General features: G+C 42.0%; 1 protein-coding gene across 1 annotated transcript; it reads left to right on the top strand.

Moving 5' to 3' along the window:
• The first annotated feature begins 1,296 nt into the window (after positions 1 to 1,296).
• Positions 1,297 to 24,542, top strand: MTF2 (metal response element binding transcription factor 2). Its single transcript, XM_081195004.1, has 15 exons — positions 1,297 to 1,597; positions 9,576 to 9,774; positions 9,859 to 9,940; positions 10,850 to 10,945; positions 11,645 to 11,745; positions 11,837 to 11,985; positions 12,801 to 12,896; positions 13,780 to 13,848; positions 15,337 to 15,460; positions 17,786 to 17,853; positions 18,154 to 18,324; positions 20,105 to 20,213; positions 20,378 to 20,430; positions 20,546 to 20,647; positions 21,783 to 24,542. Exons 1-15 carry the CDS (start codon positions 1,593 to 1,595, stop codon positions 22,135 to 22,137), a joined length of 1,779 nt encoding a protein of 592 aa, XP_081051130.1. The 5' UTR covers positions 1,297 to 1,592; the 3' UTR covers positions 22,138 to 24,542.
• The last annotated feature ends 1,666 nt before the right edge of the window (positions 24,543 to 26,208 follow it).

Here is a 26,208-nt window from a genome sequence, read left to right as displayed (position 1 = left end):
CCACATGACCTGGAAGCTGTACGACGGTTCCCTCGGCCAATAAAGTGAGATGAGCGCTGCAACCCCAGAGTCGGTCACGACTGGACCGAATTTACCTTTAATGAAGACTGAGTCTGGTTCATGGTAACACATTGACACTCACCCAGCCCTCCTTGCCCCATCTTTATTTGGGTTTCCGTAATAGTTGCATTTGGTCTATTGGTAGTAGCAGTGGAGAAAGGGCCGTTGCCCTTGTGCCCCCTTTTGTAGGCTTCCCAGAGGCATCTAGTCAGCCAGTGTTAGGAACCATGATGTGGGAACCACCAAATGTGCCTTGTTGGGCCTGATCCACTAGGGCAGGGGAGCAGAAAGATATGGTTTTCTTATATGTGCTGGAACAGGCTTCCTCAACCTTGGCCCTCCAGATGTTTTTGGCCTACAACTCCCATGATCCCTAGCTAGAAGGACCAGTGGTCAGGGATGATGGAAATTGTAGTCTCAAAACATCTGGAGGGCCGAGTTTGAGGAAGCCTGTGCTGGAAGCTGCCCAGAGTGGCTAGGAAAACCCAGCCAGATGGGCCGGGTATAAATGTTGTTGTTATATTATTATTATTATTATTATTATACGTCTCTGAGCTGAAGCAGGGACATGGAAGAGCAGCAGGGAGGCGACTGCAAAACACCTTCGCTAGGAATGCATTTTTATATTTCAGAGAAATATACAGGATAGAGTACAGTATATCCAGTGATTTTTTTCTGGGGCTACGCAGGGGCACGCATACCCTTAAACATTCTTTGAATCTTTGTACTTTTGTCCATTTACTGTATTTATTTTTCCTGATTCGAACTATAAAATGGTGATTTTCTTGAGTCAAAATGAGAGTACCCCTGAACATTTTTTTAAAAGGAAAAAAAAGAGCACCGAGTATTATCGCTGTTAGGCAAGAGCAGAAGTTGTCCACTTCGGTCTCGAAGCTAAACGCTCTGCCTACGCCTTGTTTCCTAAAAACACATTCCCGATTTCCTTCCAACACTCTCTACCGCGCTGGAGAGTTCGCTAAAAAAAACACGGAGGAGGAGGGAGCCGAGGGTCTCTCTCTTAAAATAATCCCTCTTTGTTCACCCGCAGACAAGGCACTCTCGCGGCCCCGTGTCCTTCCGCACGCAGCTAGAAGCGGGCGGGTTGGTTGGTTGGTTGGCTGGCTGCCTCTTGCTCTCGCGCTCCCTCGCCCCGCCCCTCGCCGAAGGGGCAGCGGTGATTCGGCACGAGGCCGGAGCCGGCGCGTGGGCGGGGCCGCTGTTGCCGTTGGAAAGCGGCTCCTTTTGTGTTTTCCCCCACAATGCACTAGCGCCTCCTCCTCCTCCGCGGGAAAGCAAAATGGCGAAGGGCTGCCGTGGAGGCGAAGGGCTGCCTGTGAGGCTGCCTTGAGCTTCGTCCTCGTCCAGCCCACCCCCCCCTCCCCGGTCCAACGGCCCTATAGAGCCCCCCCTCCACCCCCGTGAGGCGGTTGGTTCGCGAGGAGCCCGGCCGGCGGGAGGCTTCTCTCGGGAGGAGCGCGTTGAGCTCACTTGATTTCCCTGTATGAAGCGGGTGGCCCCACCGGAGAGACCGAATGAGGTGGGTGAAGGGAGCGGGTAGGGTAGCCGGGGAGGGGGAGGGGGATCCCGGGAAGGGGAAGGGAAGCCCCCCCCCCTCGGCTGGCGCAGGGGGCGGGAGAAAGAGCTCGGCTCCGTCTCCCCTCCCCTCCGCGCCCTCAGTTTCCTCCGCTGGCTGGATTTCCTTTCTCTGTTCTCCCCAAATCCGGTTTTGTTGGGAGGAGGGAACCGACATCACGAAGGCCCCTCTCTCTCCCACCCCCACCCTCCACTCCCACCTTATTTTTAATTGTGCTTTGTTAAAAGAGGGGTGTGTTTGGGTAATATTACTGGCGACAGAAAAGCTGCATTTGTGGGTTTGAAGAGGCTCCTGGTTGTATTCCCCCTCCCCACCTCCCAACCTGGAGACCAAAACAAAGGCGAGGGCCTCCCGGGTGGGGGTGGGGAAGAGGGTGGCACTTTGATCGCTCGTGGCGACCTCGACTCCCAGAGAACGGGGAAGTTTCCTGGCTTTGTTGATCCGTACCTATGAACGAGCCGCGGCGTTTTGTTGTTTTTTTTGTTATGATCGTCGCTCTTTGCCTGTGTAGATGTTTATGTGGTGTTTAGAAAGAGGGGGTCCGGTAATTTTAGACTCTGGATTTGCAAAAAACCAAAACCCAACAACCCCCAATAAAGATGGTATTGCATATTATTTCAAAGGGTGCTCGTTACTCTCCTCCTTCTCTTCATCTCATGTTTATAGTTTTAACACATTCCTGGTATGTTAGAGCAAAAGAAGTTTAGCAGCCCTGAGATAGATAAATGGCCACACACACAGTGAGTCTTCTAAAGAGGTCCCGTGGAATATGTGTACTCTGTATCCGTGGGGCCTCTTTTGAAGGACTCTCCCTGTGTGTGTGTGTGTGTGTGTGTACACATACACACATGCTTCTGATCATGCACAGAATTCCATGCCTTAAATAATTAACTGTGGCCATATAGGTTGATAGCTATATAGGTTGGTAGAGCATGAGACTTTTAATCTCAGGGTCATAGGCTCGATCCTCATGATGGGCAAAAGATTCCTGCATTGCAGGGGGTAGGACTAGATAATTCCTTGTGGTCCCTTCCTACTTGTGATTAATTGCAATTTCTGTCCAGCTGCTGTTTGCTTAGTGGTCTTGGTTGATGTCCTTCCGCTGTCACTTAACCGCTATTGCAATGTATTTTATGGTGTGTTTTTTTCTTTGATGTTGATAGCACAGATTACATTATTCTGGTTTTCAAATGTTACTGTGCCACTCATCTCAGTGTTTTGGTTGTTTGTTCCTTATGTGAAAAGCAGATCCAGTTCATGAATTAAATTGAGGGTGTGCTCTTTTCTTTGGGGGAAAATCAGTTTCACAAGCTTTTAACTCATTTCTGGGATGCTAAATTCTCCACTATGACTGCCAGCCTCTCTTTAGAATTCCTGAACTCCAGGTGCTCTGTGGCAGTATGGTGGAATTGGAGCAGCAGTATGTAAGAAAACTATATTGAGAAAGTCCAGATAAGTGGGGCATGGCAACCCTCCTGGTTAACAAAGGTAATAGGTGTATATATATCCCACCCTTTCTCTGAGGAGCTCAAGGCAGCATACATAGGTCTCTCCACACCCTTTTATCCTTGCAGTAATCCTGAAGATGGTTAGGCTGAGTACAGTGCGATTGCATCTTGCACAGTGGGTACATTTTGGGGATGGTGCACATACACAAAAATACATATACTCGAACAACCCCCTTGGAACCGCTTCCATGCAAGCAATCTTACCTTCTGGAGGTGATGCACCAAATGGGTCTTACTCCAACAAGCAAGGCAGAGAGCTTTTAAGTTGTCAGTCTTGCTTACCAGACTGGGAGGCTCTCAGAAGATCTTGTGAGAGGCACCCATAGCCTGGTAAGCAAGACTAAGAGTTTAAAAGCTTTCCACCCTAGGAAAACCCTGTGCAAGAAGAGCTTTTAAGCTCTTCAGCATCCATGCATTTAAATTGTGTAATTTTAGCCAGCTGGCTTTCAACTGCATAAAGCTGAAATTGCATGTGTTAAATGTGTGTAAGTTGCAGATTACCTGTACAGGCAGTCATTGTGACACCCCCAAAACCAAGCCTCCACTATACTATACAATGAAAAATATCAGTTATTATTTGGTGAAGAAAAAGGGAGAGCCAGTATTGTGAAAGAGCAACATATCTCAACCTTGGGTCCACAGATGTTGGACGGCAACTCCCATCATCCCTAGCTAGCAGGACCAGTGGTCAGGGATGCTGGGAGTTGTAGTCCCAACAACATCTGGGGACCTAAGGTTGAGAAAGGCTGGTTAGAGGTTAATAGTAGTAGGACTTTGGAGAGTTGGATTCAAGTGCTTCTTCAGCTGTGAAGATTACTGGGTTCCCATGGGCTAGCTCAGGGGTCGGCAAGGTTTACCTTCCCTGGGCCGGTTCACTCCAGTGGAGATCCCACTGTGGGCCGGATTGTACACGTGTGTGAGCGCGCACGCGATTCCTGCCACCACGGAAGCAAGTCCCTGCACCGTGTTGCACTGGTTTAGCGCAGTGGGGGGAGGTCTTGCCGAGCAGGTGGCTCGGTTCGAGGGCATGGGCCAGTTAAACAACCCATGTGGACCGCTTGTGGCCCATGGGCCTTACCTTTCCTACTCCTGGGCTAGCTAGTCACTTAGTCTTCGCCTAATTTCTTCACAAGATTGTTGAGAAGAAGAGGAGTTTGGATTTGATATCCTGCTTTCTCACTACCCTAAGGAGTCTCCAAGCGGCTAACAATCTCCTTTCCCTTCCTCCCCCACAACAAACAAACTGTGAGATGAGTGGGGCTGAGAGACTTCAGAGAAATGTGACTAGCCCAAGGTCACCCAGCAGCTGCATGTGGAGGAGTGGGGAATCGAACCAGCCATGTAGGGTGCCTTGAGCTCCTTGCAAGAAATATAGTATATAATTAATTGATTAAAAATATATTCCAGGTAGGTGTTATTTATCTACTGGAATATTTTGGTAATTAATCTAATGATTTAACAAGAGGTTGCGGGGACTGCAGTCTTACTGAGGGCACATTAGCATGGGACTGGGTATTGGGGAAGCGTATTTTTTCTGATATATTAATTGGTATAGTCAAGATAAGTGCACCCCTTCATTGTCTACAAGAAATGAAAAAATTTGTGGATTCAGTGATAGTAATAAAATCAACACATGGAAGCTTGGTTGCTTGTGAAGCCCACAAACCAGGGGGAGCATAGCAGCCTCAGACTTCTGTGTAAAAAAGTAAGGTAGTCACTTCCTACAAAGTTCATTGCACAGCACACAGTTCCTTACCTGCTCTATTTAGTTGTTTATCACTTTAACTACAGTAACCTCTAAGTAGTTTGCACCCACACTGTCCTTGTTGTCCACCGTAAGGGTTCTAGCTGGAGGTCTTCCTAGCTAGAATACACACAATTGCTAGAACTGCCTGGGACTGAACATGTTATCTTACATGCAAAAACATGAAATTTAATACAGGCAAACCACCTTTTTGTGTACATTCAAAGAATCTGGGCCGCTTTCGGACCCGGAAGAGGGCAAAATGGGGGCACAGCAGGCTTATGCTCACTGTGGTGAGTGTAGTGGTGGTATAGTGGTTAAGAGCGGTAGATTTGTAATCTGGGGAACCGGGTTCGTGTCTCCGCTCCTCCACATGCAGCTGCTGGGTGACCTTGGGCCAGTCACACTTCTCTGAAGTCTCTCAGCCCCACTCACCTCACAGAGTGTTGTGGGGGAGGAAGGGAAAGGAGAATGTTAGCCGCTTTGAGACTCCTTCAGGTAGTGATAAAGCGGGATATCAAATCCAAACTCCTCCTCCTCTTCTTCTAACAAGCACAATGACATACGAATGCATCTCAGTTTTCAGTCCAAACTTTGGAAAAGGAAAAAAGGAAAGGTATACTCTGTTAGCTGTATGTTTTCTTTATTTTAACTTGACTAATGGACAGGTTGTCCCAATCCTCAAAATCCCTTGTGCTTCTTATTGAAACAAGAGAGGGTCTCCAGCTCTTATCTAAGCCTTACCTCTTCATTGAGGCATTGACTTCCTTCTGCAGAACAGAAGGATTGGTGATTGCCATGTTCCATTCCTCATTACCTCACAGCTGCTTCCTGGCTGCTGTTCACATTCCCTGGAGCATGTGAAGTGGTCATTGGTGGCCAGTTAACATCTCATCTATCTTCAGTAGCCAGCAACCATTTGCATGGCAGACAAGTTGAGTCCCCATCACTTACTTCTATATCATACAGCATGTAGAGTGGCTTCATTGCTGGGTCCTCATTATTAAGCAGTTGAAATGGGACTCTGGAAGCAGGGCTGTGGCATCCTGTAGGTCTACTTGGAGTCCAATAGAGTCAGTTGCAGCAAGCCCTTCTCAGAGCAGCGGCAACTCAGAATTTTAACCTTTTCCTGCTTACCAACTTGCTCAAGCAGAAGAATACGTGCGGGAGCAAGCTCAACTTGCTTTGTGCAGTGGCGCTTCATCGTCTTGTGTGCACAGTGTGAACATGTGTAAGTCTCAGTCTGCTGCATCTGTGTGTCGTGTTTTCTGATAGTTGTGGTGTGCAGAAAGGGGAAGTACCACCTTCTGGATTACCAGCATCAGTTGGTGGCAGTGTAGGAGGAAATGGGGGTGGGGTGGGGGGAGACCACCTCTATTGCCATGATCTGCTCTAGACCAGTGTTTCCCAACCGGTGTTCCGCGGCAGAGCGAGCGAGCTCCCACATCCCATCGCCGCTCGCTACTTGGCCTGCGCATCCGCTCGCTACTGGGCCTGCCCCAGGAGGTGGGGTTGCGGGCATCACGCCCTTCCCCACGTGAGCGGGGAATCCCATCCGCCCCCACGTGAGCGGGGAATCCCATCTCAGCCCCCGCGAGAGCAGGGGAATCCCATCCGGCCACGCCTCCTGGCCAGCCAATCGGCTGGCTGGAGGGGGCGTGGCTTGCCTCAAGATTTTTTTCATGAAACAAGTGTGCCTTTGCCCAAAAAAGGTTGGGAAACACTGCTCTAGACTTTGCCAGCTCTGTTTCTGTCCCCAGTTTAGTCTTGTCCAGCTACCTCTGCAGTATTTTACCATTTCGCCTCAGTGTTGCACTATTGCTCTCGTGTTTTGTTTGCTAGATAGCTAGAGCTAGATAGCAGTGCCACTGATCAGCTATGAACATCTACTCCTTATGCAGTTCTTCCAAGCTACCAACCTCATCCTGGTGCACTTCTAGTTCCATGTACATTTAGAAATCATATGTATTTAGAAACCAATGTAACCAGCTTTGTGTTTTTGTTTGGAGAAAGTTGGGTATTGTCAGGGAACTGACATCAGAGCGAGAGGCGAAGGGGAGGCTCTCTGATGATGCGGAAGAAGGACCCAGCAACAGGGGGAGAAACAGCCCAGTAGAGGGGGAAGCAATTCAGCGCAACACCAGGGATAGAGGGGGGCTGATGGGGGAATCGGAGAGAGGGCTCCAGGATTCTTCACTGGACATCAGTGAGGAGAGCCCAGGTCCTCTGCTGCCCACGCCCTCCCTGCGCTGGAGGCTCCCGCGCAGTGAGAGAAGGCGGAGACTGGGCATCAAACAACTTTTATGCTGGAAGAAGTTCAAGAAACGCCCACTGACGGATTCTGCCAGCGATTGAGGCAGCCACTATGAGAAGGGGCTGCGCAGTCAGAGAGGTTTAACAAGGCAAATTAGCCTAGAGAGGCACCAGTTTACGCACGAGTAACTCATACCCACTACAGGTATATATAATTTTTTTGTAATTCAGCCAATTATTTGAGGTCTAGATGAATGCAGATATATATCAACTGTGGGAACAGAAGCCCACTTCCCTATGTGGATTTCCAATAGTTTCTCCTTCCATCACTAAGAAAGTAATTGCATATTAAAGGGAAAATATTATTCTCTCGTGTCATTGATGGTATGACGGAAGATTACCTTTTTTACTACTGTTTTCATAAGCATAACACTTGACAATCACAAAAACGTCATAATTTGCTTATCTTAAAAAATGATTATACAAGTATTAGTGGTATATTGACTTTTCTTAATGATGACATTGCCTTTTTAAATTATTGGGGTATATTTGGGTATTGGCAACCAAATGCAAGTTTGTAGTATTAGCATAAATTTAGAATTGCAGTTTGAATATCCTAAGTAGCCATGACCAGTGGATTGTCACTTGGTAAAAAAGTAAAATGGGCCTTCTTTGTGATAGCACCCACTCTCCAGAACACTGTCTCCCAGGTAATTGGGATGGAAGCAGCAATGATCTCTAAAACATATTCAGCAAACCTTTACTCAAAAGTAGACCCATTAATTTCATTCTTTGTTCTGAATAAAACTTAGCTGAATACCACCCTATATGTTTATCCAAGCTTTCCTGGGCTCTTGATTATTTTCTTTTTCTTTTTTTCTTTGTGATACATATTTTGCTTTTTTATCTAGTTTTTAGGTATTTATAAATTGAATTTTGTATTTTTATGTGGACTGCTTAAAATACTGTGGAGCAAGCCCCATTGAACACAGTGGGGTTTCGTACAATCATACCTCTGGATAAATATGCTTCAGGATAAGTATTTTTGGGTTGCGCTCCACTGCGACCCGGAAGTAACGGTGCGTTACTTCCGGGTTTCGCCGCATGCGCAGACGGTCAAAATGATGTCATGAGCGGAAGCAGTGAAATGCGATGCGCAGTCGCGTCTTACGTTCTATTCAGGATGCGAACGGGGCTCCAGAGTAGATCCCGTTCGCATCCTGAGGTACCACTGTAGTGAACATGAGTAGGTTTATAATAATGCTAATTTTATTATTTGTAGCATACCCATCTGACTGGGTTGCCCCAGGCAGTATGGGTGGCTTCCAGCATATATAAGAACATAATAGAACATTATGTTCTCTTTTAACACAATTCTGTACTTGTCAAGATTGTTGTTGTGTTGTGTACAGCTGGTTTTGGGGGCTCTTCTATCAGTAGACATTTTCAATGGATGAGTTCCATCCCTCTATCCCAGTGTTCCCCAGTGGGTACAGGGAAGATGAGGCTAGCCTAATTCACTTGTTAAAATTTGGTAGATAAATTATTGAGTGCAGGGGAACACTCTTTCATTAATACCACATTCTCCTTTTCACTGTGTGCGGAAAGTTGGAATTCATGATTTACCTGGCACTGCATCCACCCCAAGATTTAGAAGCCAAGAGCAGTGTTTGCTCTATTTCCTTACAACTTTTTGTAAGTACCTTGGCTATGGTTTTGTGTTCTGATGTGTTATGCAAATACTCATTGAACAAGTACAACATCGCACTTGCAGAGTGAAAGGAAGCATTTTGCATTTGTTGCTATACTCTAAATAGAAAATTAAAAATGACATTGATTTTTATTATTACAATTGGCACCAAATGACCATTTTACTCGTTAGTTGTGCAAGTAATTCAGATGACATCCTAAAATATAGGCTTAGCATGTGCAAGTTTCACTGCTTACGGATCAGTACTACTTGAGTATTTGGAAAGTACTGCAAAGAGACAGGTTGTAAAGGAAATTTCAGAGGATTATATTGGCAGTAGAAATGGCAGAACTTTGATGTTTACAACTCAATCTTTACATCTAGGAATATGACCTATTTCCCCAGCCCTGTATTTTGATATTGCACTAGCTACAATTCCCTAGGAGAAAGGCTAACTTCACCTTTCATATTCATATCTCAGATTTTTCTTCAGATAAGTTCTGCTTTCAGTCCCACTCCTATTTTGAGTACTCTCTTTTTTCAGTATATTAACTTAATTAGATTGTATTTATTTGCATTTTAGTGCCACATGGCTTGTAGTTTTCTGATGGCTTTTAACTGGAGGGTTGCAAGGTGCAAAGAGGGCTTTATATTTTTACTACAAGAAGAAGAGCAAGTGACAAATTATTCATATTAATTCTACATTTGTTTTTGTTCTTATTTTAGAGACTCTACGGGGGTGGGTAATTCAGTGGTCCACAAGCGGTCTCCTTTACGCCGAAACCAAAAACCACCAACGTCCTTGACCAAACTGTCCTCGCGGGATGGACAGAAAACCAAAAAGCCAGTGTGCAAATTTGAAGAAGGTCAAGATGTCCTAGCTAGATGGTCAGATGGCTTGTTTTATCTTGGAACTATCAAAAAGGTAATTTGTGTCCAGCAGCCTTGTAAAATTATCATACTTCTGAGGCTGTGCCACCTAAACACTAACATTTATTCTCCTTTTCAGATAAACAAACTTAAGCAGAGCTGCTTCATTATATTTGAAGACAGTTCCAAATCCTGGGTTCTCTGGAAGGACATACAAACAGGCAAGAACCTTACTTTATTTTTATTGACACTTTGAAATTTCAGACCTCATTTATTTCCAGTCTTGTCCCAGTGAGAGACCCCATGGGAGGGAACAGAATAAAGTTGAAGGCTTGGTCAGGGGGTTTGCGTTAATAGACACTTTAGGTCCCTTTTTGACAACTCTGCATTGATCTTGGATGGACAACATTTGGCATTGGCCTTAAAGCAGGCATAGGCAAACGCCAGCCCTTCAGATGTTTGGGACTACAGTTCCCATCACCCCTGACCACTGGTCCTGTTAGCTAGGGGTGATGGGAATTGTAGTCCCAAACACCTGGAGGGCCGGAATTTGCCTATGCCTGCCTTAAAGTCTTATCTCCTTCGATTTCTTATGTCTGTGCTGGAAGAAAGACCTGGCTGAGCAATCTGTATGGCAATGTCCTGTTTGAGGAACTGCCCCAGGGAAGTGCATCTGTTGCTGTTTAGATGTAAACAGCTGGTCCCCAAAACATGATTAGCTATTGCAGTCATTTTTACACTGGTCATCATCCTGAGCTTTTATAGGAAAGAGGTGAAGAGGGTGATATAAAAATGAATTTAATAATAACATGTAGTTTTATTCCGCGAGCTGCTGGCGGTGTGCAGCTTCTTCCCCCCCCCCCAAAGATGCGGGCAGGAAACACCCCCCAGATTGCTCCCCACTTGCTGCAGCATTGAGGGAGGCCGCACTTCCGCCAACCGTATGGTTGGCGGTGCCCTCCCCCCCCCCATGCCACTATCGGTGTATTGGACAACCCCAGTTTTTTGATGTGATTTTTGAGTCAAAAAACCTTGTCCAATACATGGAAAAATACAGTGATATAACTGGTATCCATTTAGTGTATGTATTTTATTTATTTAATGTAAACCATACCATTTTATCTTTTTAGGAGCTACTGAAAGTGGGGAAATGGTCTGTACAATATGCCAGGAAGAATATTCAGAAGCACCCAATGAAATGGTTATTTGTGATAAGTGTGGTCAAGGTACAGTGCAGAACTTTTTTAAAATTCAGGATCATATTACACAGTGTCACTCAGCTGATGGCAAGGGTTCCATCAGCAAAAGAGGAAGGGGATTTTATCTATTTATGTATCTTGTTTATTTATTTAGCCAATTCACTATTTCCTCTACAGCCTTTCATATGCTCTTGAAGCTAATCCACAGGTTCCCTTAATATTCTGGAGCAGATTGCTGGAGGCAGGGGTTTGCAGAAAATTGCTCCCCTTCCTGTTTTGCAGATGGAAGCCTTACCATCAGCTGAGTGACACAGTTAAGTTAGTGTTGTGTCCGCTGAAAGTACATGGGGTGAGATGGAGTGTTGTGCCAGCAGACCTGACAGGTCTTCCTCGTCCTTCTCTTCCCTTCTCCAGCTGGAGGGTCCTCTAGCCCTTCAGAGCAGATTTGGATGGCAGAGGTGTGTGTGTGTGTGGTGTGTAGGAGAGGAATTGGAAGTTCACTTGTAGGTCTGTTACATAAGCAGGCTGGCACTGTTACATGTCATCCTATTGATACGGTTGTGTACATATGGGATATGTATTGTACCTCTTGACATAAAATACATTTGAATTATAATGTAAATCAGAAGATGGATTGGGTTTTCTTTATTGCCATAAAGGTTAAGATGGCAAGGGTGTTTAGTAACCTTAGAGTAATAAAAAATAAAAAATTCTTTTTAAATTCAGGTTATCACCAGCTGTGTCACACACCAAATATTGATTCCAGCGTGATAGATTCAGATGATAAATGGCTTTGCCGGCAGTGTGTCTTTGCAACAACAACAAAGGTAAGTTATCCACTTAGTGAAGTGACTACAGTTTAAATTTGAACTTGATTTTGTATAGTAGTGGTCGCTGCTTCAATCTGTTTTATTCCAGAGAGGTGGCGCACTTAAGAAAGGACCAAATGCCAAAGCACTGCAAGTCATGAAGCAGACATTGCCTTACAATGTATCCGACCTTGAATGGGATGCAGGCCATAAAACAAATGCCCAACAGTGTTATTGCTACTGTGGAGGTCCTGGAGAGTAAGCATGTTGAAACTCTTATGAAAAGATTTTCTCTCAGATTTATTGCTGTATATTCTGTTAAATGCCAGTAATCTATATGAGAGCTGAATGCTGTATTCTGTTCCAGAAATATTACGTATATATTTATAAGGCAATTTTACTACAGTAATGGCCTTCATTACTAGGCTTTCATTACACTTTCTGTTCAGTTTTAAAGTCTGCATTCATAAAAATAGGATTGTTAAGCTCACGTTTCTACACGTTTAACTTGGGAGCAAGCTTCATTAAACACATTGGGTTGTATTCAACTAAGTCCTACTTGGAGTAGAGCAGACCCACAGAAATTAATGAACCCAGGGTTATGTTCATTACCTTAAGTGAGTCTACTCTGAATAGGACTAGCATTGAATAGCACCCAGTGGGAGTTACTTTCAAGTAAACATGCATAATATTAAGCCACACATTTTCAGTTGGAGTAAAAGTATGATAAAATTTCCTTCAGTTTTTTGCCCGCTAAGTGTCACTTTTCCATTTACTGAAATGGAATGGATTTCATCCAGATCTGCCATGCGCTTCCACTCATCACCTTTCTTTCTTCCCACCCACAGCCTCCTACAGGCCCTCAAAATCTCCTGCGGGAGGTTGGGGGATTCTCCAGAGCCAGTTTTTTTGGGGAAGGGCTGCAGTGAGAAGGAGAGAAAGGTGAAATCATGTCCCATGAGCAGAAGTCTGTTTGCCCAAATTTGGATTCTGCCCCATGCGTTTGCACTTCAGTAGGGAACACGTAACACATTCCAATTCAATTCTTTCCTTTCTTCCTTCTGTTAATGAAGCTGGTATTTAAAGATGCTACAGTGCTGCAAATGCAAACAGTGGTTTCATGAGGCTTGTGTGCAGTGCCTCCAAAAGCCAATGCTGTTTGGTGACAGGTAAGGTGTATTTTCTTGATCCTACTTGTGTTTGTCAGGGTTTTATTCTGGGGGGCAGGCCAGGGGGAGACACAAGGAAAGAATGCATTTATACCTATAGCATCATAATACTATTATTTTCTGTACGCTTGCAGTTATGACATGTGGAGATGTTCTTATTGCTGTTCTTTATTAGGATTGTATTAGTTCTATATTTTGATTTGTAATTTGTTACAGAAAGACAGAATATATACCTAGCTATGTATTTAGTTAGCCTGTATAAATAAAGTTACCTAGATAAAGATTCAGTTATCTTAACAATTATATTTATAATAACCGCTCGTTATGCAAAAATTCAGTTATCCAAACATAAAGAATTATGTCCAAACCTCACTATAAACTCCACAGATTCAGATATCCAAACAACCTTTTCTGTGCTTTGTTGGTTGACTGCAGCCGTTTGTGGGCAGAAACTATGGAGGGAGTGGGGAATGAGACAAATGAGAGAGCAGGAAAGATCGGACAAATCAGTTTTTCCTTTGTCTCTCTTTTGCTGGTTGGCTGCAGGCATTTTGGGAAGAAACCATAGAGGGTAGGTGAAGAGGTCAGACAAATCCAGATTAGAAATGTTCCCATAAGAAACAATATGGACTTGTTTTGTGAACGCTCACTTAACGAACAATTTTCAGGGAATGCATTGTGTTTGGTAACCGGGACTTGCATGTATATAAAACAAAGGAAGCATTTTAAGTTCACAAATCTAGATAACTTTATTAATTCTTGGATATGCTACTAAGTAGCATGTATTGGCTCCTTTGGGCTTTGAAGTCATAGACATCGTGAATATGTTGCTACAAGTAAGTACCTTCTCAGCAATTACTTTTTTGGTTATTTTTATTTTTAGGTTTTATACATTCATTTGTTCAGTTTGTAGTTCTGGACCAGAATACCTCAAACGTTTACCCTTGCAATGGTAAGTACAATGTTGCACTGGAGGAAATCATTCAGTAACCTAATAATTCAGGAAGTTGTTTTTAGTTGGTTCTCGTAACGTGCCTTTCGCTAATGTTTCTGGGGCAAGGGCCCCATTGACTCATGATCAGGCTTCTAGGGGTCAGATGTCAAAGTTGGCATGACCAAGGAAGGTGCAATCAGTTTTAAAGGTTTTTCTAAGGGACATATTTGGGGATTTTGTAAGGTCACAAAAACGTTTTGGCAGCACAGAATTGCAGTAGGGGGCACGTGAGAGTGGTCAGTTAAAATACTTTTTTTAAAAATGGCTTAAGGGAGGTGATGTTGAAGGATGACAGAAAAACTGGGTATCACAGCAGGGCACAGATTAGCCACCCTTGCTGTAAACAAAGCATAAATAGTCCTCTAGTACAGTGTTTCCCAAACGTTTTTGGGCAACGGCACACCTCTTTACTGAAAAAAAATCTCGCGGCACACCACCATTAAAGCCCCGCCCCGTGACGTCAGCGCGCAGCGTCACGCCGGGAGGATTTCCCCTCCGGTCCCATGCCTTCGTTTGGGGCATCGCTCCGGCTGCTCCCTCTCCCGCCGCGCAGGAGCGATGCCTCTCTCTGGCTCTCCCTCCGCGCAGGCTGAGGGAGGGAGGGAGGTGCGCGTGTGACCCGTCTCTGCTGGGAGACCAAACCCAGCGAGGCAGAGTCGCGCAGAGGCGCCCAGGCAGCGCTGCCGGCTGCGAGGAGGAGCGCCAGGCAGCAGCAGGAGGCGCGGCCTCTCCTCGCCGCCGCCGCCCCGCCTCTCGCCGCCCGACTCGCCCGCCTCCCTCCAGGCATCTCGCGGCACACCAGCCGGTGTCTCACGGCACACTCGTGTGCCGCGGAACACCGGTTGGGAAACACTGCTCTAGTAAGTTTGTGAACAATTACTGTTATTAGTATATTCTTCCTCTCTGGCTTCATATTGAGAAACAGAAATAAAATGTCTAGTAAGTGGTCATTCTTAACATATAATAAAAAGGTAAGGCTGTTGTCAGTTTTCTTGGTCAGCAACAGGTAGTGCTGTGAAATATTGCATGACAGCAGACTTCTGCAAGCTGCTAGGCCATCATATCAGTGTTGGAGGGTGAGAAGGGATGTGGTGGAGAGAGGGGAAGGCTCTCCAGCTGTAGTCCTGTTCTTCTGTTGCCCTCCCTACCTCTTCTGCTGAATTTCAAACAGTGTCATTGGTGTGAAGCAGGCAGTATGAGCAGGGGAGGGGAGAGCAGGGATTGGAGAAAGGGAGTTGTCAAGGGAGCGGGAGGTAGGCCTGGCTGGCAGGCAAAGGAAGCTGGGGCATGGCCCCAGTAGTTTATAAAGTTGTACAGTTCCTTAATGTAGCACAGTAAGCTGGCTGATTTATGAAGAGCCACATCACTACTTTAGCCAGGTGGGGTTCATACCTATGAATTTTTTTAATTTCCTAATTGTTTTTATTAAAACCTTTGGAATTCTAGGGTAGATATAGCACACCTATGCCTTTACAACCTAAGTGTTATTCACAAAAAGAAATACTTTGATTCGGAGCTTGAACTCATGACATACATTAATGAAAACTGGGATCGACTCCACCCTGGTGAGGTAAGTTGTTGAAATGCTATTGGTCATCAGGTCAAACTGCTGTGATCAGTAGACTTTTAAAAAATGGGCTACTCCATTTCCAGAATATATCAAGTGTATAAAACTCCTGTTCTAATCAAATGATAGCTGGTTTTCAGAAGATTACGTTAGGGTTGTAAGCGAGGGACTTTAACATGCACACCAGTAGCTACAAAAGGCTGTCATTTAGCACATTAAGCCATAGTTTAAAACAAAACAATGGTTTAATGTAAATGAGCACTACGTTGGTGCAGACTGCCTGAGAGTTCCTGCCGTGCTCCTCCATTGTGGTTGCTGCACCACAGGCAAAGCAAACCAGAGTGTGTGATTTGTTTCTCTTCAACAAATCAAGAATGGTGACCAAGGATTGTCCTTGGCTTACCACTCATTGTTTGTCTGGAAAGAAACAAGTGTGTTTAGACAACATTACAAGCCAAACACTGCAGGAACTTTGCACTGCTCATTCATAGTAAGCCACAGTTTTAAACAGTTGGTTTAAACTGGTTGTGGTTTCATATAAGATGTGATCCAGGCCAGTAAGAAGCTCTTAGTGCAACTTGTGGACTGCATTGTGGCCTAATTCCACCCCCACCTTTCCCTCTTCTGTAATTTACCAGTTGATCAAGCATTGTTGCCCAATGTGTTTTCCCATCATTGCACCACATTGCTGGCTGCTCTTGATGTATTGTGTAATGTTGATTTTTTGCATTGCGGTTCTAGTTTTGTTTTTAATGTTACATTTCTGTTAGCTATCCTGAGCTCTCATGAAAGGAAGGGTGGGGTATAAGGGGGAGGGGGAGGTTTATGAACGTGATCAAGTCATGGAAAAAGTTGTAATACCGGTTACAGAAAAGAGTGAAGAGAATTCAAGAAAGTCAGCATGAGTTGGTGGCAGCCCCATGGAATCATAGGGGTTTTTTTGCAGTACAGCCTGATTTCCTTTATGCACAAAATTGAATGGAAACCATGACAGTGGCCTGAAACATAGTTGTACAAGATGACAGAGATCCCACGGCACTATTAGAAAAAACCCCAACCCCTTTATTGCATTTATTTGTGTAAAAAGTGTGCCAAACAAATCTGGCATCATTTTCTGTGCACTTACCTCTAATAAAAATTATTAACTCTATTTGTAAAATGCTTGTTTTCCTGTCATTATAATGATAGTTGAAGTAAATTCAGTACCAAAAATAACAGGCTGGTAGGTGATTACTTTTCTCTGATTGCACCTAATTTAGAAAAGATTGAGGATTTCAAAATTATTTTTAATAACAATGTTTTAAAAATTCATAAATGCACCATTAAAAAAATGCTGAGATGGAATAATGCACTATGCGTACAATCTCAATGAGACTTCATTCTCCTCTCCTCCCTCTGTAGCCCATCACACTCCAATACAGTGGTGCCCCGCAAGACGAATGCCTCGCAAGACGGAAAACTCGCTAGACGAAAGAGTTTTCCGTTTTGGAGGTGCTTCGCAAAACAAATTTCCTATGGGCTTGCTTCGCAAGACGACAATGTCTTGCGAGTTCCTGCTGGTTTTTTTTTTCCTTTTCCCCTTTTTCTAAGCCGCTAAGCCGCTTAGCAGCTGATCCGATCAGCAGATAAGCCGCTAAAAGCCGCTAATAGCGCTAATCCGCTAATCCTTCAATGGGCTTGCTTCGCAAGATGAAAAAACCGCTAGATGAAGAGAATCACAGAACGGATTCTTTTCATCTTGCGAGGCACCACTGTATATCAAACAAAGCAGCTAAATAATGGAATTGTTAGTCAACAAAAGTTTATAGCTGATTTTTAAAAAGCAATCATATTCTAAATGTATTCCTTTCATAATCCTGTCATGTTCAGTTCCAGCATTTCATTAAAATGCAAGGAATTCTAAGTCTAGTTCTGTCAAAGCTATTCATTGTACCTGATACAGAAGTAGCCTGTTGGTAATATGTAAATAAAATAAAGCATGTTATTTTATTAACATTTATTGCTTTATTTTATTAATAAAACACTCCTAAAAATGAATGCTATGCTTAGTTGTTTGAACAGATGTGGAAGTTAGGAATCCCCCCTACAATTTCCATACTATCTTGTTAGGAATGTTGAAGTTATTCAGCATACTACTTTTTCAAATTTCATTGTGTTAATAGCCAAATGCAGTAGGTATTCTAGAATATTACTCTAGAATTCCTAATGCATGTAGGAATTCTAGAATACAAATACACTTTGTCTCTTTGAATGGGTGAAGGTAATAATTGTGATTAGAAGTTTTACTGTAACTTTTAGTAGGTTAAATCACTTCTTAATACTTTACAGCTGGCAGACACACCAAAATCTGAAAGATATGAGCATGTTCTGGAGGCATTAAATGATTACAAGACTATGTAAGTTGATAGGGTTTTTATACACTTTTCTCTTCTTGATTTTGTCCTGAGCTTTCTTTGAATGATTTCCTAAAAACATGTCCATGGTAGCAGCAGGAAGAGGCATTGCAAAATTGTTTAAAGTCAAACTTGTAGTTACTGAGATACAAGTTAGGTGTTTAGCTGTCCTTTCCCTGCATTTGAAGGGAATTAAAGAAGGGACATAATATTGGTACTAGTAAGTTAAATTGGGGTTTATGTGTATATTCAAAGAAACACTTTTGTAGCTTCATGTTCTTTGTTTAATGTTTAACAATTTAGGTTTATGTCTGGAAAGGAAATAAAGAAGAAAAAGCATTTGTTTGGTTTGAGAATTCGTGTTCCCCCTTGCCCACCAAATGCTGCTTTTAAGGCTGAGAAAGAGCCTGAGGGAACTTCACACGAGTTCAAAATTAAAGGCAGAAAGTCATCTAAACCTGTGCCTGATCAGAGGTAAATCATGATTTGTACTCTGTTGGAGTAAATAAATTATTTGGCAAATAACTGGTAAATGCATTTCCTGATACTTTAAGTATCCAGATATGCAAATATTTATTAATTCCAGATTAATTACTACTGATTTTAGTGGCAGTTTGCAGGAATTATGTGTGGTGCCGGGGAGGTGGGGGTGTTTCTTTAGGATATCTTCAAATAGCACTGGTTAATATGTTACGCTTTCTCTTTGAAACTGAAGTTTTGCTTAATAGAATTAGTTTAGGCCTAGAATATTACTGTTGTGCATAAGCTAATACTGTAAAATGGTGCTTTCTAGTAATAATCCTTATATAATAAGCAAATTAAATCAATTGGATGGGTTCATATCTGTTCAGAGAACAAAATGTCCCTCCTGAAGATGTCCTCCATGGAATCTGCAGTATTAGACAACAGTTGCCTAGTCTTAAATTTCTGTTTGTTGAGCAAAGTGACATGAGGCATAGCATGTTTAGTGATGGCAACCTGCCTATGAAACTCCTTCCCAAGTGAGATTCAGTCTTCCTCCACTCTAGAAGGTGAAAGACAATTTTATTTGTCCAGGCTTATTAATCATTGGGTAAATTATGGTGCCACTGCTGCTATTTTTCTGTTTTACTATGACTTTGTGGTTTTAATGATGATTTATTGATGTGTAATTTTATTCTTTCTCAGCCACTCTGAACTTCAGATTGGAAGAAGGGCAGGATATAAAAGTACCATATAAATAAAGCTTAAAGTCTGACCCAGATTGGGTACTACATCATATATTTCTAGAATGTTTCCCCATGTGAGTTATGGCCTTTATCGCATTGTGCTAGCCTAAAAGTATATCAGTATGATGAGGATGAAGGGCTCCAACAACATCCTCCTGGTCCCAACACTAAAATTCTTTCCCCATAGTTCACAACTAACAAGAACAGCAATCTCTGCATTTCTGCTGCTTACAAAGGGCAAGACCATGAAGAAAGGCTCTTCTTCCTTTGCTTGGATAAGTGGTAGCACTGCTAATGGGGATGCTTCTCTTTGGCAATAGCCATATTCATACATAAAGAAAGAACATAGTTTAAGACTACATGAACAAGTCTCTGTGCAGCCAAGCAAAGCCTCAAGACTAATACACTCCCAGTTCTCCTATGTATATGTATGTATGTATATGTATGTATAGGAGAACTGGCAGGATTTAGCTTATCTCTCAAAGAATCTTGGCGTAGTCTTACAAATCAGGGATCCTGGTTTAACTGTTTTTTGTTGTAGATAGAAAAGCCAGCTCCATAACTTGTCATTAGCAGTTGGCTTATTTAGCAGCTAACCATGTTTGTGTTAAAACAGAATCCCTAGTTTGTATGTAATGCTAAGCCAAGATGATTTTGAAAGGAAAACTAAACTCAGCAGAAGTCCTCATCCTGGCTGTACAAGAGGAAGAGCAGGGAGAGCCTGACTGTGCTTGAACCTATCCACAAGGCATTAGCCATAGTTCAGTTTTGCATGTTAATGGGGCCAGTAGGTCTTTAAGTGCTCTATTCAAAGACATGCATGCATTCCTGCAGTGGTTATCTTCTGGGTCCTATTAGTGTGTAACAAAAAGTCACAGCGTGAGTTTCTTATAGAGAAAGAACTATATAGGTTCAGTGAATATATATTCAGGGTAGTAATCATGTTTAATAAATGATAATGGTAAAAAAAAATGAAATCCTATATAATACTCAAACATACGTTCTTTTGGGGTATCTTTTAAAAACAACTGTGGGCTTCCTTCTAGGGAAGTTACTAATGGTGTAGAACGAAAGGGGAAGAAAAAATCGGTAGGCCGTCCACCGGGCCCATATACCAGAAAAATGATCCAGAAGATGTCTGAGCCGTCTATTTTAGTAAGTGGCATTTTCATTTACTCGCTGATTATTGACTTAAAAATGGCCAATATGTTAAAGTGTATTTAAAAACAAAAATAAAAAGCTATATCTCCTTGAAAAGGCAAGTATTTGCACAGCCTGAAAAGTTCTGTTCTTTTTTTTTTCCTTCCCCTTGGGAAAAGGAACCTGTTGTAGTGCAAGAATCTCCTCCTTTGGATTTACCTAGCACTGCTGGGTGAGTAGGGGAAATGTACTCTTAAATTTGTATTGTTCTTGCCTGGCTAATGTCTGATCAGATCAGATTTTAATATTTGATTACTTTTATCACATGGCAACATGAAATGGCTCAGGTCTGATGGAACTGCACATTCATCCAATACCTCAGATGTGGAATCCACAGGTGCTGCCAGTACAAAAGAAACTACCTCAAACAGTATTTCCAAGCATTACAGGTACACTGCCATTTGCTTTATGCCATGTACGTGTGAGTGAAATGATGGATTGCAGCTGTTACTGGAAAGGTGACCCAACTATATGAAACACTTTAGCTCGGATTCTAAGATAACTTCTCTCTGGAATGTTGGCAAGTCCCAACCATGGGGGGCTGCTGGAGGAAGAGGAGGTAATTGCACAAAATAGGGTCCCGAGAAATTAGAAAGGTCACAGAAAAGTTTTCCATCTCTTCCTTTCAGCAGTCTCCTGTTCCACACCCACCATTTTCATTTTGTTAAAATTCTTTTACCACCCTTCATTCTTTTCAGGGTTTCAAGGTAGTATACAGTCGTAATACAAATACCGTAATAGAACAACCAATGCAGTCAATCAAATTGACTTGAAACAGAGTAGCAAACTACCTGATACTAGGAGAATTACAACGGTTGCCACCAGGTAGACTGTTCTAGGGACTGTCTCAAAGTTTGGGGGTGTCAGCAGTGCAAGTCCCGTGTTGTTTTTTGAGTACTGTATCTCTGATAAGGAAGGCACATGGAGGGGGAAAGATCTTAAAACACATACAGATTGCTTTGTATTTGGGTCTCAAGTTGTGCAGGATATAGATATATACCCACACATATACAGAAAACAAGAGAAAGTAGAAAAATACAAACAAGAAGAAAGAAAGGGATATACAAAGGGTAGACTCCCATTGTTCAGGGTTTTATTGGTAATTACCAGCATCTTGCATTGCGCCTGGAAGCAAACAAGCAAACAGCGATATGTGTAAATCGACGCTTTATTTTGCACAAACTAAAGCTTTGATCACTTTAAAGGATTGCCCCTTGGAGGGTAGTAATACAACAGATGTATTGTATAATCCGACTTGAAAATTACTAGGCCCTGGATGCAAATTATATTATGAGGGTGGACCTCAACTATTGCTATTCTCCAAGGATTTCCACTGGTGCAACAGGACATTTCCCCACAATTCCACCCTGTCATAGGTTTGGGGGAACCCCTGGAACAGATTTTGGGGGCGCACAGGGGAAGAACATTATGTAAGGAGAAATAGTTGCTCTGAAGGAAAGTTAACTTAAACGCTATGTTGAATACAACCCTCAACCTTAAATTATTGTTTCTTATCTTCTGTAGTTTGTCTGAATCCAGGAAAAGGACACGAACAGGAAGAACTTGGCCAGCTGCAATCCCACACTTAAGGAGAAGAGGGCGCCTTCCACGTAAAGCACTCCAGATTCAGAATTCCGAAATTGTGAAAGATGACGAAGGCAAAGATGATTACCAGTATGATGAACTTAATACAGAAATACTTAATAACTTGGCAGATCAGGAGTTACAGCTTAATCATCTTAAAAACTCCATTACCAGTTACTTTGGTGCAGCAGGTAGGATAGCTTGTGGTGAAAAATACCGTGTTTTGGCACGTCGAGTGACACTCGATGGAAAAGTGCAGTATCTTGTGGAGTGGGAAGGAGCAACTGCCTCCTGACTGTAGTACTGAACATGTTTGCTGCATTGTTTATTTATAGGCACTGTTTATATAAATCAGGAGTGCAGAAGGAAACTTCTTTTGACATTTCTAAAAATAGAAACCAAGTTAGCCTTAACATTTCTTTCTTAACAGTACAAAGCATTGTGCTGAAAATTCTACCATTTTTTAAATGAGGCTGGATTTTTTTAAGATAAGGATTTAGATTGTTTAGGGCGGGAATCTGGGATTTCATTTGCTTTTAAATGTGCACGATTTCAGAAGAGACTTGTCTAGAGAACATTCCATGTGGGTAGAGAATATTTTCTGTAGCTAGAACAAATTTTTAGTAAGATTTCGTAATCTTTTCTTACCCAAATGTTTGCAAAAGTGTATTTCTACTTTGACAACCCTAGATTTTCATAAGGTGCAGTGTATATAATTCCTACTGAGGACTGTAAAATATTGAAATCTTTCAAGCAAAGTGTAAAAAAATATATATTGAGCTTGTAAATTGCTCTGTGACTAGACTTCGTTGTCTTTTTAATATATTCTTTGCATGTGTGTATATATACACATACGTGTGCATGTGTATATATGTGTGTGATTGTGACCTATGCAATATAAATTATGGGATTGGGCAGCTTTTGACTATATATCCCATAATTCTTTTATCAGGAATAGTTGCAGTATTTACACAGCAGCATTTCTTCTCAGGCTTTAATGGGTGCTGTTGTTTGCCACATACTACAGAATATGTGTCAAATGAGTGCTGTGTGTTTTGGCAGTGAGTGCAGTCGTTAATGTCATATGCCTTCAGAAAATAATTTAGGCTGCAATCCTCCACATAGAGGCCCAGTGATGAAAAGATTTGATATACCTTTCAGGTTCACATGCTCCCTCCCTGTCTCTCCTGTGCAGATTCCCCTTCCTTTCAGCATTAAGATATGTTTCAGCACTACATCTACATAGTGCTAGAGATCCATGTATAGTTGCCTCAAACCAGAGTTTGCAAACTAGTTACAGCGAACAGTGGTTAGTGTTTATCTTGATGCAGGTGTAATGTACACCACTAGAAAGAGAAGGGATTAGCAGGAGGGAGTACTTTTGCTATATCTTAGCCAAGGTTAAGAAATATGGGAATAATTTCACCTATTGTGGACCAGGTTGTTTTGAGGCTGCAATCCTGGGAGTAAGCCCTAGTGAGCTCCATGGGACATACTGCTAAGCAGACACGCTGAAGATTGTTGTGTAAATCTTCTTGATCTAAGCAGCCTGGCTGCACAGTATTGCAGCCTCAGTTAATGTTGGAGAAAGTTAGCTGTCTGACACAAATCTGAACTTGAAAATTTGAACATAAACTCTGGCTAGGAGAAAAAAGGATTTGTGACACATTGATTGTAAATTTTGTCTCCCAGTTAATTAAAAAGTCTGCAGGAATCACAATATTCCTTTTGTATGTAATGTTTTGTAGTCATGTTTGATAAACATAGTTGGAGCAAAGTGTTTAATTGCACAGGGTCAACAAACAGTATGTTGCCACTTGAAGTAACAATACTGCTTTTATTACAATATTACCTCTTCTGTTCTTATAAATATGAATCAAGTTTTAAATGGGTAACTTTATTTTACTTGTAAAATAACAAGCGTTTTTGTCGGGGCTAGATGTATTTTCTTTATTGGTTTTGAGTTGTTTTTTGTTTTGCCAAAGAGTGTAAACAACTACTTTTTCTGATGGTTTCTCATTTTACTGCCTAATGGTTTACTGTCAGACACGAGCTTGCCAACAAAACAAAAAATATGACTTTAAATAGTGAAATAGTGAGAGGCTATATGGCTAAACCTAATTGTACTAAAATTGACTTAAAAACAAAATGCTGTTATGATTGTTAAGGGAAATAAATCTTTTGTGACCACCTTATATAGCCAAAGGAAGCATAGACAAAATATGTTGTTCTGTGCTTGTGGCTGGCCAGTAAACTTACAAGCTTTACAAAGGTGATAATTTAAGTATACTTTTCTTTGCCTTCACTAGAAACATGAATCTCTTTTCCCCTCACACAGTCTTGGCTATTAAGTTAAAGTTGCCTTGCCTATAGCTGCAATATTTTGATAAGACCCAGGTTACTTTTTGAATGTTGGTCTCTTGGGACAATGCAAATTGTAGTTGTGATGTTAACAACCAGATTTTCATTAATTTTCTTTTTCACAATATTTGTAATTCACATCAAGCACCAGCAGTATTTGCAGTAGGGCTTCCATACAAAGACAGCAGTTGGAATTTATTTGGGGAGAGAAATTGACAAACTATCAACGTATTTTTAGCTGTTTTTGTTCTCATTTTGTCACAGTGGTTGACATGTTTGTATTGCTGAAACTGTTCTCACGTTTTAAAAATCAACATTAAATGTGTGTATTTTTAAGAAGTTGTCCCTATTTTTGTTATACAGGTGTGAACTGTAGTTATATCTTAAAGCCTGATTTAAGTGTGTTTCCTTAAGTAAATTCAATGGGACTTTATAAACATGTTGTGGATTTAAGCAATGTGGATTTTAGCCCAGTCCCAAGGTTTCCTGCTCCATTCTTCAGTGCAGCTTTCTTCCAAGTGATTTAGGCAACAGCACAATCCTAGGCATGTTCAGACAAGTGCAAATGCAAGAATACAACAGCTTGGCAATGCAGTCTCCTTTAACTCAGTGGGATTGATTTTGGCATAAATATGGGAATGAGGCTAATTATCTGAACATTGCTCCTCCCTTTCTAGTGCCTGAAAGAGCATTCTTGCATGTTGACTACTATATAACCTTCAGCTTTTATAAACTGCAGGACATAAAATTTGGCAGTGTAGGTGACAAATGTGAGAAAACTCTTTAGACCACTAAATAATAGCCCATTCTAAGCCACCGAGTCAGATAGGTGGATAATGATGATGATTGGTATTATTTAATCTTTAGATTGAGTAGTCCACAATTCACTATTGGTTTTAGCACCTGTATGTCATAGTTGAGACCACATTAATTTGATCCATTTCTGTTATTAGTTCAGAATCTCTAGTGACTCTTTTAAAACAAACTAGTGAATTATATTCTGCTGTACAAAATTTGAATGCTTGTTTGCGTTTTTATAGAGTTGTATTCTTAAAGATGTTATCTTTGCATAGTTTTGCTTCATTAATTGGGTATTCTCAGTAGCTTCCAGATAACTACTGTAATTTTCAATGGTCTGCATAAGTTGCAGTGCTAAAAATAGTGACCCCGCGTTTAGCAAGCAGACGGAACTAAATCACCCAGTATCAGTTTTTATGGAGGCAGCTGCTATACTTCGTTTTGAGGTCATAGCATTGGAGCAAGGGAATTGCCCGTCCTTCCGTGAAATAAATGTAACCAGTGTTTGCCCGCTCCACCAGCAGAGGCCATATGAACAAATTGAGGTGAGAGGGAAAATGACACAGGAAATTTATATTGCCAGGGGTCACAAGAACAGCTTTGTTAATAATGCAGACATTAGTTAGTACTAATCTTGCCTGGCTGTTATGGCTGGTTCAACATTTCTCCTATTTCAGATGGAACTCCTCATATGAGATACCCAGTTTGTTTTGTCTACTAACAAATTAAACTATGCTGTTGATAGCTTACTACACCATGCAGCTGCTGGACTATAGTGCTTCAGAATTAAGAGAATATCCCATTTAGTGCAGATTTTTGAGGGTAGAAAATACTGTCATGAGTCCCAACCTGAAATTGGAGATGGCACAGCCCACAGTCACGGTTTGAAAACTAAGCCATGCTTGTATAATACTTGATTTTGTAGCAGCCTGTTTTGTTGTATTTGCCCTAACTTCAAAGGCTAAATGGAAAAATTATTTATATAGCATTTCTGCTTGCTACTTACCTTCTTGCTATAAATCAGTTATTCCACTTGTAAAGAAGGGGGGGTGTAAAATTATTAATCAGATTCTGTTGCCAAGTACAGCTATGCTTGCTTATGATTGTACAGATTTGAATTTTCTAAATTTTGCAGTCTGAGTAGCTGGGATGAATTGATAATATACACAACAGGGATGTGGAATCTATGGCCCGAGAGCCAATATTG

Source organism: Podarcis bocagei, assembly GCF_964188305.1.
Source record: "Podarcis bocagei genome assembly, chromosome: 5".
Taxonomy (NCBI): Eukaryota; Metazoa; Chordata; class Lepidosauria; order Squamata; family Lacertidae; genus Podarcis; species Podarcis bocagei.
This window is presented reverse-complemented; position numbering and strand designations above follow the sequence as displayed.

Coding starts and splice junctions, on each gene's coding strand:
- MTF2 (XM_081195004.1), top strand. Junction 11,986..12,800: donor TACTGTGGAGGTCCTGGAGA/GTAAGCATGTTG, acceptor CTGTTAATGAAG/CTGGTATTTAAAGATGCTAC. Junction 20,431..20,545: donor GATTTACCTAGCACTGCTGG/GTGAGTAGGGGA, acceptor GAAATGGCTCAG/GTCTGATGGAACTGCACATT.